The sequence below is a fragment of the Ovis canadensis genome, chromosome 11 (genome assembly GCF_042477335.2).
Source record: "Ovis canadensis isolate MfBH-ARS-UI-01 breed Bighorn chromosome 11, ARS-UI_OviCan_v2, whole genome shotgun sequence".
Classification (NCBI taxonomy): domain Eukaryota; kingdom Metazoa; phylum Chordata; class Mammalia; order Artiodactyla; family Bovidae; genus Ovis; species Ovis canadensis.
This window is the reverse complement of record NC_091255.1, coordinates 53,505,435-53,520,109: the sequence shown is the minus strand read 5'-3', so window position 1 is coordinate 53,520,109 and position 14,675 is coordinate 53,505,435. Positions and strand designations below refer to the sequence as shown.

The following is a 14,675-nucleotide window of genomic DNA, read 5'->3' as shown; positions in this document are numbered from 1 at the left end:
CTGTGCCAAGTTAGTTGCAACATTTTAACTCTTCCATCTTCATTGTGGTATGCAGGATCTTTAGTTGTGGCATGGGAACTCTTAGTTGTGGCATGTCAGATCTAGTTCCCTGATCAGGGATCAAACCCAGGCCCCCTGCATTGGGAGCATGGAATCTTAGCATGGTCCAGCAGGGAAATCCCTGGAATGCCTTTAGATGGGGCTTAGAGCTGGTTCCAGCCCCAGCTCTGTCCTAGGTGACCTGTGACAAGTTAGTTAGTCTCTCTGAGTTTCAATGTCAAATATCATTGTCATCTTCATCTAGAGAGAAGGAAACCAATAGTTCAGAGCTCTGTGTACAATTTCCAAAAAATACAGTGAAGCAGAGTGCACAGCGTGATCTTCTGGGACCTCATGGAAGGTCTTCTGGAGGACGTAAAACCTAGGTGATACCTGCACGGGAGTGGCAGGCAGATGGGGACGAGTGAGTGTGTGGAGGAGGAGGACATGGAGTGACAAACTTGGCTGGAAACAGGAGCCTGGGCGGAGCCTTCCTTCGTTCAGGCTTTTTAACATTGATTTTTGATAATCTATTTTTATAGTTAAAAAAAATCTAAAATGTGTACAGTGAAAAATCTCTCCCACCCCTGTAACCATAAATATTAATTTCTTACAAATTTTTCCAGTGTCTCTAAATCCAGCTGTACCGTGTGTGAATATATAGATTTGAACTTTTTCTTTCTTATTTCTTTTTTTGATTGAAGTATAGATGATTTACAGTATTATGTTAGCTTCAGATATATATATATATATATATATATATCCTTTTATAGATTCTTTTCCTTTATAGGTTATTATCTTTCTTATTTCTTTTTTGGCTGTGCTAGTCTTCGTCGCTGCACATGGGCTTTCTCTAGCTGTGATGCACACAAGCTTGTCTGGTTGTGGCACATGTGGCTCATGGGCTCTGGAGCGCAGGCTTAGTAGTTGGGGTACACAGGCTTGGTTACCTCGTGGCATGTGGGATCCTAGTTCCCCAACTAGGGATTAAACCCATGTCCCCTACATTGAAGTCAGATTCTTTACCACTGGACCACAGGAGAAGTCCTTTATCTCTTGTTTCTTATTTCCCCACTTCTTTCCACAAAAGCTAGTATAAATTATAAATATACCATTCTATAGCTTACCAGGGCTTCCCTGTGGCTCAGTGGTAAAGAATCTGCCCACAGTGTAGGAGACCCAGGTTTGATCCCTGGGTTGGAAAGATCCCCTGGAGAAGGAAATGGCAACCCACTCCAGTATTCTGGCCTGGAGAATTCCACGGACAGAGGAACCTGGTAGTCCGTGGGATCACAAAGAGTCAGACACGACTGAGTGATTAACACACACACATATACCTTATTTGGGAGATCTTGTCATATCGGAGCTTCTTTTTCTATTACATATTTGTTCACTGTATGAATGTACCTTAGTTTATTGAATCAGCCCTGCGTTTAATGGGCATTGGAGTTCAGGGTTTCTACAAATAACCTGTGAATGTGGTCCTTTAGCTCTATGCGAGTTCTCTCTGTTCAGTAAATTCCCAGAAGAAAAATTACTGAACCAAGGGGTAGATTAATTAATGATTTTTATAGATGTTGCCTATCTACACTTCATCAGGGGTATGCCTATGTCCTCTCAGCCTTGACAACAGAAGGTATTAGCAAACTTTTGGATGTTATCTCATCTGATAGGTAAAAACGGTAGCTGTTTATGAAGCATTCCCTCCAGGTAGGACTCATGTTTCCATCAACTGTGTTAGGACCTTCCTTCCACAACTGCTGTCCCCACCCTCACCCCTACCTTGGTTCAGGTCTTTACAGGGCTTGTGGGAATCACACCAGGACTGGGTGTCCTGGACTGGCCCGGATGCAGATCCAGTTTCAAGCCAGTTCTACCACTTATAAGCTCAGTGGTATCCTGCATATTACTAACTCTTTTGGAGGTTCTGTTTATCTTTTTTTTTTTTTTTCCCCAGAGTATAGTTGATTTACAATGTTGTGTTAGTTTCCGCTGTACAGCAAAGGGATTCAGTTGTACGTATACATCTATCCACTCATTTTTATATTCTTTTCCCATATAGGCCATTAGAGTATTGAGTAGATTTTCCTGTGCTGTACAGTAGGTCCTTATTGTTACTATAGTTACTGTCTCATTGCTTCTTTATCTTTAAAATGGAAATTCCCTCATAGGGCCGTTTGAAAGTCAAATGAGATGCCCATCAATCAGTTGCACACATAAGAATGTGTGGTAGTTCCCAGAAACGGCTTCTGAACTTTGAACACATCAGATGGAATTTTCAGGTGTCGAAATGGAAGGATTAGATATAATGTTCTGAGAAGGAGTGACCCCTGCCCCAGAGATGGCAGGGCCCGAGGCGTGCCTGACTGTCAGCCACCTGTCCTAGCCTTTGGTGCTTCTCCCCCCGCAGACCAGCCAGGCTTCTCTCTGTCATGTGTCTTGCCTTTATCTTTCATGTGTCTTGTGATTGGAAAATTCCAGCTTAAGGTTGTTGAATCAGTGACCATCCGCCCTCCTTCGGGGGAAGTGTTGTCCTGGGTATTCTGGGGGAACGGAAGGGAAGACGAGGTCAGGAAGTGTAGACCCAGACTGGACAGTGATGTGGGGAACCAGATACCACGCACACGCAGAAGCACGCAGCCAGCACCACCGTTCTTCGAGCATCCACAGAGACCAGCGTTTCTTGGGGTGGACGTTTTAAGGGAGATTCTTACCAACACTTAAAGAGTTTACTTACGTTAATGTGTTACTGAAATGTATGTAACTTAAAATTGGGTGTAAACACATTGTGCTTAAACTCTTACATCTATAAAAATCAGAACATCTGCAAATTGGGAATTCCCTGGTGGTCCAGCAATTAGACCTCCATGCTTTCACTGCTCTGGGCCCAGGGTTCAATCCCTGGTAGGGGAACTAAGATCCAGCAAGCTGGGCTCTATAGGAGAACACAAAACAAAACTACAAATCAGACCTGAAATGCAAAACCCATTTCAAATGAAATTTATCAATGTTTGGCAGAAACCAATCTACAGTTTACCTTGTGAAGAGATTAACTGGCTCTCACAGCTTCTTTTGCATTCGTTAGGTCTGAGTTATAATTATCGCTGAGAAGCACAGGTACAGTCTAGTGGTAAAGAGTGTGGACTCAAGAGCCAGGCTGCCTGAGTCCTTCATCAGCCAGCTTTACCAACTCAGGCAAGTTAGTAAACCTTTCTGACCTTGATGTCCTCATCTGTAAAATGGGGGTGAGAATGCTTCAAAGGAATGCTGGGGCGATGCAGCAAATAGAGATCTTCAAGCGTTTAGAACAGTGTCTGACTCAGCATGCATGCTGCTGGTGTCATTTTACTTTTGGATACCTGTGACATCAGCTCTGCTTGTCCCCATATCCACTGCTGAAAAACCTTGCTTAGTAATATTTGTCAGAGGTCACCGTCATGAGGCCTTCCCTTGGGGGAGAAATGATTCTTTAGTATATGTAGCCCACCTCTGTGCTTTTATTAGTGGCTCTTGACTGCCAAATAGTACCGTGTATCACCACCATAGTTGGCATGTTCAAGAAAACCACAGGCTCAGAATTGCTTATGAGGAATCCTTTATAAGGTAACCATTCAGATTCTCCAGGCCATGCTTTTTATTTATTTTACACACATAAATACTCATAATACATATATTTTCCCACCAGATTGCTCTCTAAATGAAAGCACAAAGTTAGAAACTTCAAATAGAAAGTTTTTGGTAAACAGGGCCTTGCACCAGACCCCAGTGGAGGGACTGTAGCAGTTTCACAGTTTCATTTCTTGGTTTTTCTTTTTTTCACTGTTTCATTTCTATGTTGTATTTTATAAATACAAATATAAAGCTGTCAAAACGTGTGACAGTTTTCTTTCTTTGCCTTTGCTTCACGATCTCATCTCTATCGCTTTATCCCACTTGATGTGCATGCCTCCTATTCTCACTGGATCCTGAAGACTGGTACCAGTTCTGATGAAGCGCTGTGAACTTGATTTCACCTCGCCTTTAGTTTTGATTTGACAGAAGCTCTAATTAATCACACAGGCCTCTTGCCGTTTGGTGGCATTTCTCTAGGCATTAAATCACTCACTTATTCTAACACCCATCCATTCTTATCATTAAAATCTTTTTTCGAGATCAGGATTCATGTCTATTTGGTAACCGTTTTGGCAATGCTAGTGAGTGTTTCAATAAATCTGCTCCTTTGCTTACATTTTTATGTTTGTGTACAGGGAGGCTAAGCAGCCTAATCAGTGATAATGAGGTTAGTGTTTATCCAGTACTTACTTTGTGCCAAACCCTGTACTAAGCACTTTACCTGTATTATCTCATTTAATCTTTGTCAGAGTCATAAAAGATGGATGCTGTTACCACATCTGTTTTTCAGATAAGGGAATTATGTCCATGAACTTCATGTTCACACTGTGGGGCCCACAGCCACGTGCTAACCAAGGCCAGGTGGACTCAGGGGCCCTGCTCTTAATCACTCACCACACTACCTCCTGGGAGCCCACAAGGAGTCGAGACCTCACAGAGGACCTTGTGAAAACTCTGCCTCGCTAGTTCATTTCTGATGAGGTCCCATTCTGTCCCAGCAGTTTGGACACATACAATTGGTTAGCAAATGTCCCTTCCTCCTTTGCCGGTGGAAACTCCCATTTTCTCTCCAGAACTCATCATTGCCTTCTCCCTACACGCTGCACTCTTGGATTTCTCATGGGTCTGTTTTCAGAGTACAGCTTTAGAGCAGGAATGAGCCCCCACCTGCCTCCCCCTATAACTCTCCCACAAATACAACTGTCCCTTTCTCTGACAGGTCATCCATTTATTTGCTGTGCTGTGCTTAGTTGCTTAGTCACGTCCAACTCTTTGTGACCCCATGGATTTCTTTGTCCGTCGGGATTCTCCTGGCACGAATACTGGAGTGGGTTGCCATGCCCTCCTCCAGGGGATCTTTCCAACCCAGGGATCGAACCCAGGTCTTCCGCATTACTTACCGAGACAGAATTCACATACCATAAAATTCACCATTTCAAAGTGTCGTTTTCAGTGGTTTTCACTATAGTCTCAAGGTTGTGAATTCAACATCTATACTATCTTTTTAAAAAAAGATTTATTTAGGTGCATTATGTGTTAGTTGCGCCACACAGGATCTTGTATCTTTGTTGTAGCCTACGTGATCTTCAGTTGCAGCACGTAGGATCTAGTTCCCTGACCAAGGATCGAACCCAGTTCCCCTTCGTTGAGTGCAGAGTCTTAGCCACTGGACCACCAGGAGAGTCCCCAGCATCTACTACTATCTAATTCAAGACTATTTTCATCCCTTACCCATTAGTTAGAAATTTACCTATTCTGGACGTTTCATATCAGTCAGGTCATGCAATATGTGGCTTTTTATGACTGTCTGCTTTCACTCAGTACCGTGTTTTCAAGGTTCACCCACGTTATAGCACATATCATGGCCAAATACTATTCCATTGTCCATTGTGTAAGATATACTACAGTTTGTTTATTTATCCATCAGTTAATGGGCATCTGTTTTCTTTCTGCTTTTTAGCTATCGTGTTGCTACGTGTATTCATGTACAAGTGTTCTGTGTGGACATGTTTTTAATTCTCTTGGGTATGTACCTAGGCATAGAACGGCTGAGTCCAGTAGTAACTCTATGTTGAATATCCTGAGGAACTATCACATCATTTTCCACAGAAACTACACCATTTTACATTTCCACCAACAACGTGTAAGGGTTCCAACTTCTCTACGTCTTTGCCGATACTTGGTATTTGCTACCTTTTTTATTATAGCCATCCTACTGGGCATAGAGTAGTATCTCATTGTGGTTTTGGTTTGTATTTCACTGTTGTCTCATGATTTTGAACGCTTTTTCTTGTCGTTGTTGGCCACTTGTATGCTTTCTTTGGAGTTATATCTATTTAAACCCTTTGCCCATTTTTTAAGTGGCTTTAAATTGGGTTATTTATTATTAAGTTGTAAGAGCTCTATATTCTGGGTACTAGACCCTTAGATATATGGTAGTATTTGCACATTTTGTATGCAAATATTTCTATTAGATATATTTTTTATTAGTTGCTTACGCATTAGATGTCATATCTAAGAAATCATTGCCTGATCCAAAGATATGAAGCTTTATGCTTGTTTCCTTCCAAGAGTTTTATAGTTTTAGTTCTTACCTTTAGGTCTTCAATCCATTTAGGGTTAAATTTTTCTTTTTTGGCTGTGCCACGCAGCTTGTGGAAACTTAGTTTCCAGACCAGTCATTGAACCCAGGCCAAGGCAATGAAAGGGCCAAATCCTAACCCCTGGATCGCCAGGGAATTACCTAGGTTAATTTTTTTTTTTTACTGTTCGTTCATTTATTTAGCTTCATCAGCTCTTAGCTGTGGCATGTGGGATCTTCATTGCGACACACGGATTCTCTAGTTGTGGCCCATGGACTCAGCAGTTGCGGTACACGGACTCTCAAGTTATGGTTGCTGGGCTTAGTTGCTCTGTGACATATGGGATCTTAGTTCCCCAGCCAAGGATTGAACCCACATTCCCTGGATTCTTAACTGCTGGACCAACAGGGAAATCCCCTGGGGTTAATTTTTTTTTTTTATGTGGTGTGAGATAGGGGTCCAACTTCATTCTTTTGCATGGAACTATTCACTTATCCCAGCACCATTTGTTGAAAAGACTGTTCTTTCCCCACTGAAATGTCTCAGCACCTATGCTGAAAATCAGTTGCTGAGAAATGTGTGGGTTGGTCCCCTCTTCTTGACTAGAATGCTTTAAAATGTTGTTTGGGGTCATGATGGTATAAATAAGAGCAGAGCTCACCTAGAAGGCAGTCAGATGAAAACCTGAGATCTGAAGTCCATGTTTCCATGAGCCCACACGCAGGGGAGCTTGATCTGTCTTCTGCACCCACTCTAAGCCTTTAAGGCAGATGTGTGCCATCTCTTGGGCTCCAGACAGCTCTTTTGACACCAGACCCTGCATTTGTCTATAGCATCCTCACTGGGTTCATAAGCAGAGGTGGAGACAGCAAACAGGTTTTCTTCAGAAACAGAACTCAGATCCTCTGAAGCCTCAGGAGAGGGAGGGAGGGAGGAGCAGCTGCTAGCCAGTGCGCATTCCAGAAGGTATAGCAGTGTGTGTGTGTGTGTGTGTGTGTGTGTGTGTGTACACACAAGGGCAGTGACATTGGCCCCCTTAGCCCCAGACGTTGCCACTGAGGGGCGGGAAGCACAGTCCCATCAGGCACACCCCCCATGGACGTGGGCACGCATACCACATCGCCTGTGTGCACTGTTCTCCAGCAGCAGCTTCTGGAACTGTGAGGCTTCTCTGGCTCCACGCCCAGCCCATCACCCCAACCCTGCTGTCCAGTTACTGTTCCAGGGACAAAGAGGATCCTCACTTCACCCCAGCCCACATCCCAGCGAGTACAGTGCTGGAGCCCAGCCCGGAGACACCATTCACCGGGGCTCTGCCAAGGTCAACGTGGGGCGGGACAGGCCACACGGCCATTTGGCTGAGCAGACTTGCCCGACCCACAGTTAGCCCGCTCAGAGGGTAAAAGACAAGCAGTTCCCATTCGCCTCGAGTCCGGCTTTTGTTACCCGAGACCCTGGGCTGCGCAACTCACCTGGCCACCGAACCTGCCCAAGTCCCAGCTGGAGAAAAACTTTGGTGGGAGGGTCTGTGTGTGGGAGCTGGGAGCACTGCCATGACTAAGAGGGTTGTTTTGTTCAGTCACAAAACAGCAGTTTTCCACTTAGCCTTGGGCATTCCAGCTGACAGCCCCATCACACGGGTTTCTTTGTTTAAAAACTTCTAGGGTGTTGTCGGAATTCAGCAAAGCCCAGGTAAACTCTGTGCCAGCCAATGAACCAAGCCGAGAAACGGAGGTTCTCACGCTTCAGGCCCCGCTCCCCCTCCCTGGCCTCGACACCAGCACGTCCCTGCACTTGGAGGAACCAGCAGAGCCCTGCCACGCCCAGGCCTCCCCTGGGACTGGAGATGGGGACCACAAGCAGGAGCCACTTGCCCAGGTGCCTGGCGCCCTGGGCTGGCCGCAGCTGGGCCCTGCCCAAGCTGTCCTTTCAGGGAGCGCTTCAGGCCAGCAGCCTCCTCATCCGATGAGAGATGCCACCAGAGCAGCCAGCCAGGAAAGCGGCCAGCAGAAGCCCCCGGAGGATGGCGGACCTCGGCTCAGCCTTGCGGTTCCCTCCCCCACCAGTCCGGTGAGTGGTATAAGCTGAGTTTGGGGGGAAGGGACTGGAGGAGGCAGGTGTTGGTGCATGTCTCAGAGCCAGTGTAGGGTTTCCCCAGCTAGTGACCCAAGTGGCCTCTGCCTTCTCCCTCTGAGCCCCCTCGCCTTGCATGGTTCAGTGTTAATAGAACATCGTGCTGATGGAGCTAATGTTCTGTGGGGTATGAGTAGTGGATGGGAGCAGGGCTCCTTGCCCATCACTCCCCATGGGGATCTCTATCACCTGCACACCCACGCCGTGGAGAAGGTAGTTCTCTCCCGACCACAGGCTCTGCTCTTCACCACGGACACTCACCAGCTTATGCCTCACTGAGCTTTGGTTTCCTCCTCGGTGCTTGTTATTGTTTATTTATTTACATAGCTGCGTCAGGGCTCAGTTGCGGCATGCGGGATCTTTTGTTGTAGTGCAGGGATTCTCTAGTTGTGGCTCATGGGCTGACTTGCTCCACAGCATATGGGATCTTAGTTCCGCAACCAGGGATCGAACCCGAGTTCCCTACATTGCAAAGCAGATTTTTTTTTTTTTGGCCACTGTGTCTTTTTTTTTTAATTTTTGAACTTTTTATTTGGTATTAGGGTATAGCTGATTAACAATGTTGTGATAGTTTCAGGTGAACAGCAAATGGGCTCAGCCATACATATACATGTATTTATTCTCCCCCTAATTCCCCTCCCATACAGGCTGCCACATAACATTGAGTAGAGTTCCATGTGCTATACAGTAGGTCCTTGTTGGTTATCCATTTTAAATATAGCATCCCAAACTCCCTAACTATCTCTTCCCTTCCCCTTGGCAACCATAAGTGTGTTTATTGATCACATTAAAATGAAAGCATTTAAAATGTGTATTTTTAATAAAATATAAAATCAAAGTTTTAATTAGTCAGTTAAATGATATTTTAATTAAAGTTTTAAGTAAAATTAAAGTTATTAAAATTAACTTCACCTTTTTTTTTGAACTTTCTTTAATGTGGGTCCTAGAGCATCTAAGATGACCTATGTGGCTTGCATTGTGTTTCTTTGGGACGACACTGTTCTAGAATAAGCTATTCCAGTGTGTTGAAGACCTGAAGAAGCCAATCCTGGAACTGTCTTGGAAAGACCCCTGAGGGTAGAGGCTAGAACTGGGGGCCCTACTATTGCAAAGCAGTAATCAAACTGTGAACTCGAGTTCTTATGCCATTTCACAGTTGTTCTCGGGTCATGAAAAGCAGAAGTAGGAACTGGGGTGCACGTGTACCCACACAAAACCCAGAGCTCATCCCAGCTATGTCTGGGGCTTATGTTGGGCCTACAGTCCTACTCTTTCAACTCTATCCACAAACGTCCCTCCTCTGGCCTGTAGCTTCCAGATTCTATAACTCAGGATGGGCCAGGGCCATGAAATAGACTACAGGGGGCATCCCCACCCCCTCTTTTAACAGCTTTATTGTGATATAATTCGCATACCATACTATTCACCTAATTAAGTGTATAAATCAGTTTTTCTGTTCATAGTTGTACAACCATCGCCACAGTCTAAGTTTAAATATTTTCATCTTCCATTAAAGAATCCTCCTCCCCATTAGCAATGACTCCTGTCCTTTCCTCCCACTCTCCTGCCTATCCTCACCTTGCTCAACCCCAAGCAACCACTAATCTACTCTGTCTATAGATTTGCCTGTTCTGGACATGTTACATCTATAGAATCATATAATCACATTTGTGATTGGCTTAGTTTCAATTAGCAAAATGTTTTTTAAAGTTCATCCATGTTGTGGCATGTATTATTAGTACTTTGTCTTTTTTTTTTAATATCCCATTGTAAATTCCATCATATGGATGTATCACATTTCATTTATCCATTCATGAGTTAATGATCACTGGCATTTTTCCTACTTTTTTGACTGTTGTGAATAATGCTACTATGAACATTCATGTATAATTTTTTGCTTGGACATATATTTTTAACTTTTTTTGGATGCATAGCTTGAAGTACAATTTTGGGATCATATTGTATCTCTATATTTAACCTTTTGAGAAACTGCCAAACTGTTTTCCAAAAGCAGTTGTCTTGTTTTATATTTCAACCAGCAGTGTATTTCTGTACATCATCACCAACAGTTCTTACTGGTTTTTTTTTTTTTAAATTATACAAGTGGTATCTCATTATGGTTTTGATTTACATTTCCCTGATGACTAATGATGTTGAGCATCTTTTCATGTGCTCATTATCATTTGTGTTTTTGTTTGAAGAAATGTCTATTCAAAACATTTGCTCATTCTTGGGAATTCCTGGTGGTCCAGTGGTTAAGACTCTGTACATCCAATGCTGGGGGATACAGGTTCTGTCCCTGGTCAGGGAACTAAGATTTCCACATGCCTCGTACCATGGCCAAAAAAGATTGCCCAGACTTAAACAGGGTTATGTAATGAGTTACAGTTTTTTTGTATGTTCTGGACGCTAGACCTTTCTTAGATAAGTGATTTGCAGATTTTTCTCCCATTTTGTGCATTATCTTTTCACTTTTTTGATGGTATCATTTGAAGGATAAAAGTTTTGAATTTTGATGTAGTCTCTTTTTTGTCGCTTGTACTTTTGGTTTCATCTCTAAGTACTCCTTTTCTAATCCAAGGTCATGGAAAGTTACTCCCATGTGTTCTAAATGTTATAGTTTCATCTCTTACTTTTCAATCTATGATCCACTTAGAGTTAATTTTTGTATTCAGTAGAAGAAAGATGCCTGACTTCATTTTTTTAACATGTGCTTATTCAGTTATACGAGCACCGTTTGTTGGAAAGACTTTTTTTTTTCACATTTTTATTTATTTATTGGCTGGGCTGGGTCTTCATTGTGGCTCTAGGGCTTCTCTAGTTGTAGCACACGAGCATGGTTGCCCAGCGGCATGTGGGATCTTAGTTCCCCAGCCAGGGCTCAAACGCATATCCCCTGCATTAGGAGGCAGATTCTGTACCACTGGACCACCAGGGAAGTCCCTGGTAAGACTACTGTTTGCCTGTTGAATTGTCCCACTTTCCCCTTTAAACATTTTTTTTGAGAAATGAAGTATTTAAAGCACCCAGATCCTCAATGTACACCTCAGTGGATACTTATTTATCACATGCACTCTGTAACTACCATCCATATTGAGATATAGAACATTTCCAGCCACCAGAAGTTTCGCTTCTGCCCTCTTCTACTCACTGGCCCCCCCACTCCAAAAGAAACCACGGTTCTGACTTGTAGCCCATAACGTCTTTCCTGTTGTTGAACTTTATATAGATAGAATCATATAATATATATTCTTTTAGTTCTTTCACTGAACGTTATATATGTGAGCCTCATCTATAGCCTGAGGTTCTTTTCCATTGTTCTGTAGTATGCCACCATAAGAATACAGATTCTTTACCACTAGTGCCACCTGGGAACCCCACAGAATATATCACAATGTCCCGTATAGTCAATTCCCGTAATGTATTCACTGTCCTGTAACAGACGTTTGAGTTGTTTTCAGGTTTGGGCTATTATGAAGAAAGGAGATATGAGCATTCCTATACTTGCCTTTCAGTGAACCCATGTGTTCGTTTCTGCTGCTGCTAAGTCGCTTCAGTCGTGTCCGACTCTGTGTGACCCCATAGACGGCAGCCCACCAGGCTCCTCTGTCCCTGGGATTCTCCAGGCAAGAACACTGGAGTGGGTTGCCATTTCCTTCTCCAGTGCACGAAAGTGAAAAGTGAAAGTGAAGTCGCTCAGTCATGCCTGACTCTCAGTGACCCCTGCAGCCCACCAGGCTCCTCTGTCCATGGGATTTTCCAGGCAAGAGTACTGGAGTGGGGTGCCATTGCCTTCTCCATTCGTTTCTGGGTGTGCCTCTAAGAATGGAATTGCTAGGTCACTGGGGAGGCATGTGTTGAGCTCTAGACAGGGAAGCCTGGCGTGCTGCAGTTCATGGGGTCACAAAGAGTCGGACGTGACTGAGCGACGGAACTGAACTGGACTGAACTGAGATACTGCCAAACAGTTTTCAAAGGGCTTGTACTAACTTATACTCACATTTGCAACGTGAGCATTTTCATTGTCCTTCGTCATAGTCAGTGGTATTGGCAATCTTCTACATTCTGGCTACTCTGGTAGGTGTGTAGTGGGGTCTCACTGTGGTTTTAATTTGCATTTCCCTGATGACTAATGATACTGATGCCTTTTCATCTGCTTTTTGGAAGCATTCTTTAAAGTCATTGTCCCATTCTTGAATTGAGTTGTGTTTTCCTAATTGATTTGTAGCAGTTCTTTATATACTGTGGATGTGTCTTTTATTGGAGGAAAAAAAATACATATAATAGCAAACATGTTCATATAATCTATGGCTGGCCTTTCAGTTCAGTCGTTCAGTCGTGTCTGACTCTTTGCAACCTCTCAATGGTGTCTTTTTAGTATTATTTATTTAGCTATGCTGGGCTTTGATTGTGGCATGTGGAATCTTTTTTTTTTTTTAATAGTTTCAGCACGTGGGGTCTGGTTCCCTGCCCAGGATCAGACCTGGGACCCCGTGCATTGGGAGTGCGGAATCTCAGCCGCTGGGCCACCAGGGAAGTCCCATCAGTCTTTCTGTTTTTCAACCAATGTGTTTTGTGTCTATTTTTAAAATCTCTTTCTACCCCAAGGCTATGAAGGCTGTGGAAATCCCTGTATTTTCTTCTAGAAGCTTTCTTATTTTACCTTTTACAATTAGGTATATGATCCACCTGAGCTTATTTAGATCTGGTATGAGGTCGGTGTTTTCCACATGGATGTCAGGTTGACCTCGCGCCGTTTATTGAATATGACTATAAATCATGGCACCGTGTACGTGTGGGTCAGACTGTCCCTTTTTGCTATCCCAAAGGTGACTTCAAGCCCAGAATGTCACAAGGCCCTGAAGGCTGTGACTGAAAACAGCAGCACGCTGAGGTTGAAGAGAAAGGCTCTGTGGCCCCCGCTAAAGGAGAGGGATGTCCCCTGGGGTCGGCGGCTGTGGGCCCCAAACAGGGTTCCCCAGAGTGCCCTTGACCGGGGTGCGTTCACTCCTGTCCAGGGCTGGCTTCTGCTTTGCAGGCTCAGGCATCCTATCTTGCCAGGGTCCCAAAGCTGGTGGACAGGACAGCTTGCTTTGTCAACAAAAATCTTCCTGTACTCACCAAGTTTTGACACCTCCCCCAACGCCACCCCAGCCTCCATGCAGCTGCTCACAAACCGAGCACCTTCCAGCCCTGGCTTTTACATTTTTTAAAATAAGGTAACTTATTTATTTTTGACTGTACTAGGTCTTCGTTGCTGTACACAGACTTTTCTCTAGTTGCGGTGAGCGGGGGCTATTCTTCGCTGCGGTGCACGGGCCTCTCACTGCGGTGGCTTCTCTTGTGGAACACGGGCCCTAGGCTGTCAGGCTTCGGTAGTTGTGGTTTGCAGGCTTAGTTGCCCTGTGGCATGTGGGATCTTAGTTCCTGGACCAGAGATCCAACCTGTGTCCCATGCATTGGCAGCTGGATTCTTAACCATTGGCCCACCAGGGAAGTCTCTGCAGCTTTCATGTTTGCTGTTCCCTCTGCTTGAACTGTTTCCCATCTCGCTGCTTTTCCTCAGTGTCCTTTCAACCTTCCCTGACAACCCTGTTTCAAAAGCACCCTCCCCAATGACTCTCTTTCCCTCTCACCTGCTTCACTCTATGGCACTCTTCACTTGTTTAGATTCTATCTTTGTCTACTCATTTATTGCCTTATTTCTGTCTAGAATATTATCTGCATGATACAAAAGACCATGCCTGGTCCCTTAGCTCTGAGTACTGTACCTGAGAGAGAGTAGGTATCAGTGAATAGTTCTTAAGTCCTCCAAAGACTCTCAAAATGCCAGCTTGTAAGTTTACATGGAGGAATGCTCCACTGGGTGCATGGGGCAGGCAGGTCAGTCCAATCAGGTCACCCGCTGCCTCCTGGCCAGCCTCAGGGCAGTCTGGTTGCTGGAGGGTTGCTTGGGGAACACGGCATCAGGGCACCAGAGGCCGAACCCAGTGTAAGATGCTGGTCCCTCCCGGGGCCTGTCCCCAGGGGGCAGCTGTGTGCCCATCCGTCCCCCTTGCCCAGGAGACAGTCCCTGTGCTGCCCCTGGGATTTGACTCTTTCTCTGCTGCCGTCACTTAGTCATTGCTGTTTATCCGAGAGCCATTCAGCCTTGCTTTAAAACTTTGTTTTTAATTAATTTTATTCAGAACCCCAGCTATGGGCCCAGCGCTACGCTTGGTAGGGTGATGGAGCGGGACAGAGGCCCTGCTCTCTGGAGACAGACACTGGGTTAGACAAAGGCCATCTGCATCATAATTACACTTGTGT

The 14,675-nt window shown here is 44.6% G+C and overlaps 1 protein-coding gene across 2 annotated transcripts in view; it reads left to right on the top strand.

Annotated features, from left to right (window-relative positions):
- Positions 1 to 14,675, top strand: part of PLEKHM1 (pleckstrin homology and RUN domain containing M1) — a 57,743-nt gene that overhangs the window by 13,110 nt on the left and 29,958 nt on the right. For both annotated transcript variants that reach the window (XM_069543690.1, XM_069543689.1), the window contains one exon: positions 7,898 to 8,303. In XM_069543690.1, the coding sequence (XP_069399791.1) occupies positions 7,898 to 8,303 (406 nt within the window). The remainder of the gene's footprint in view (positions 1 to 7,897; positions 8,304 to 14,675) is intronic.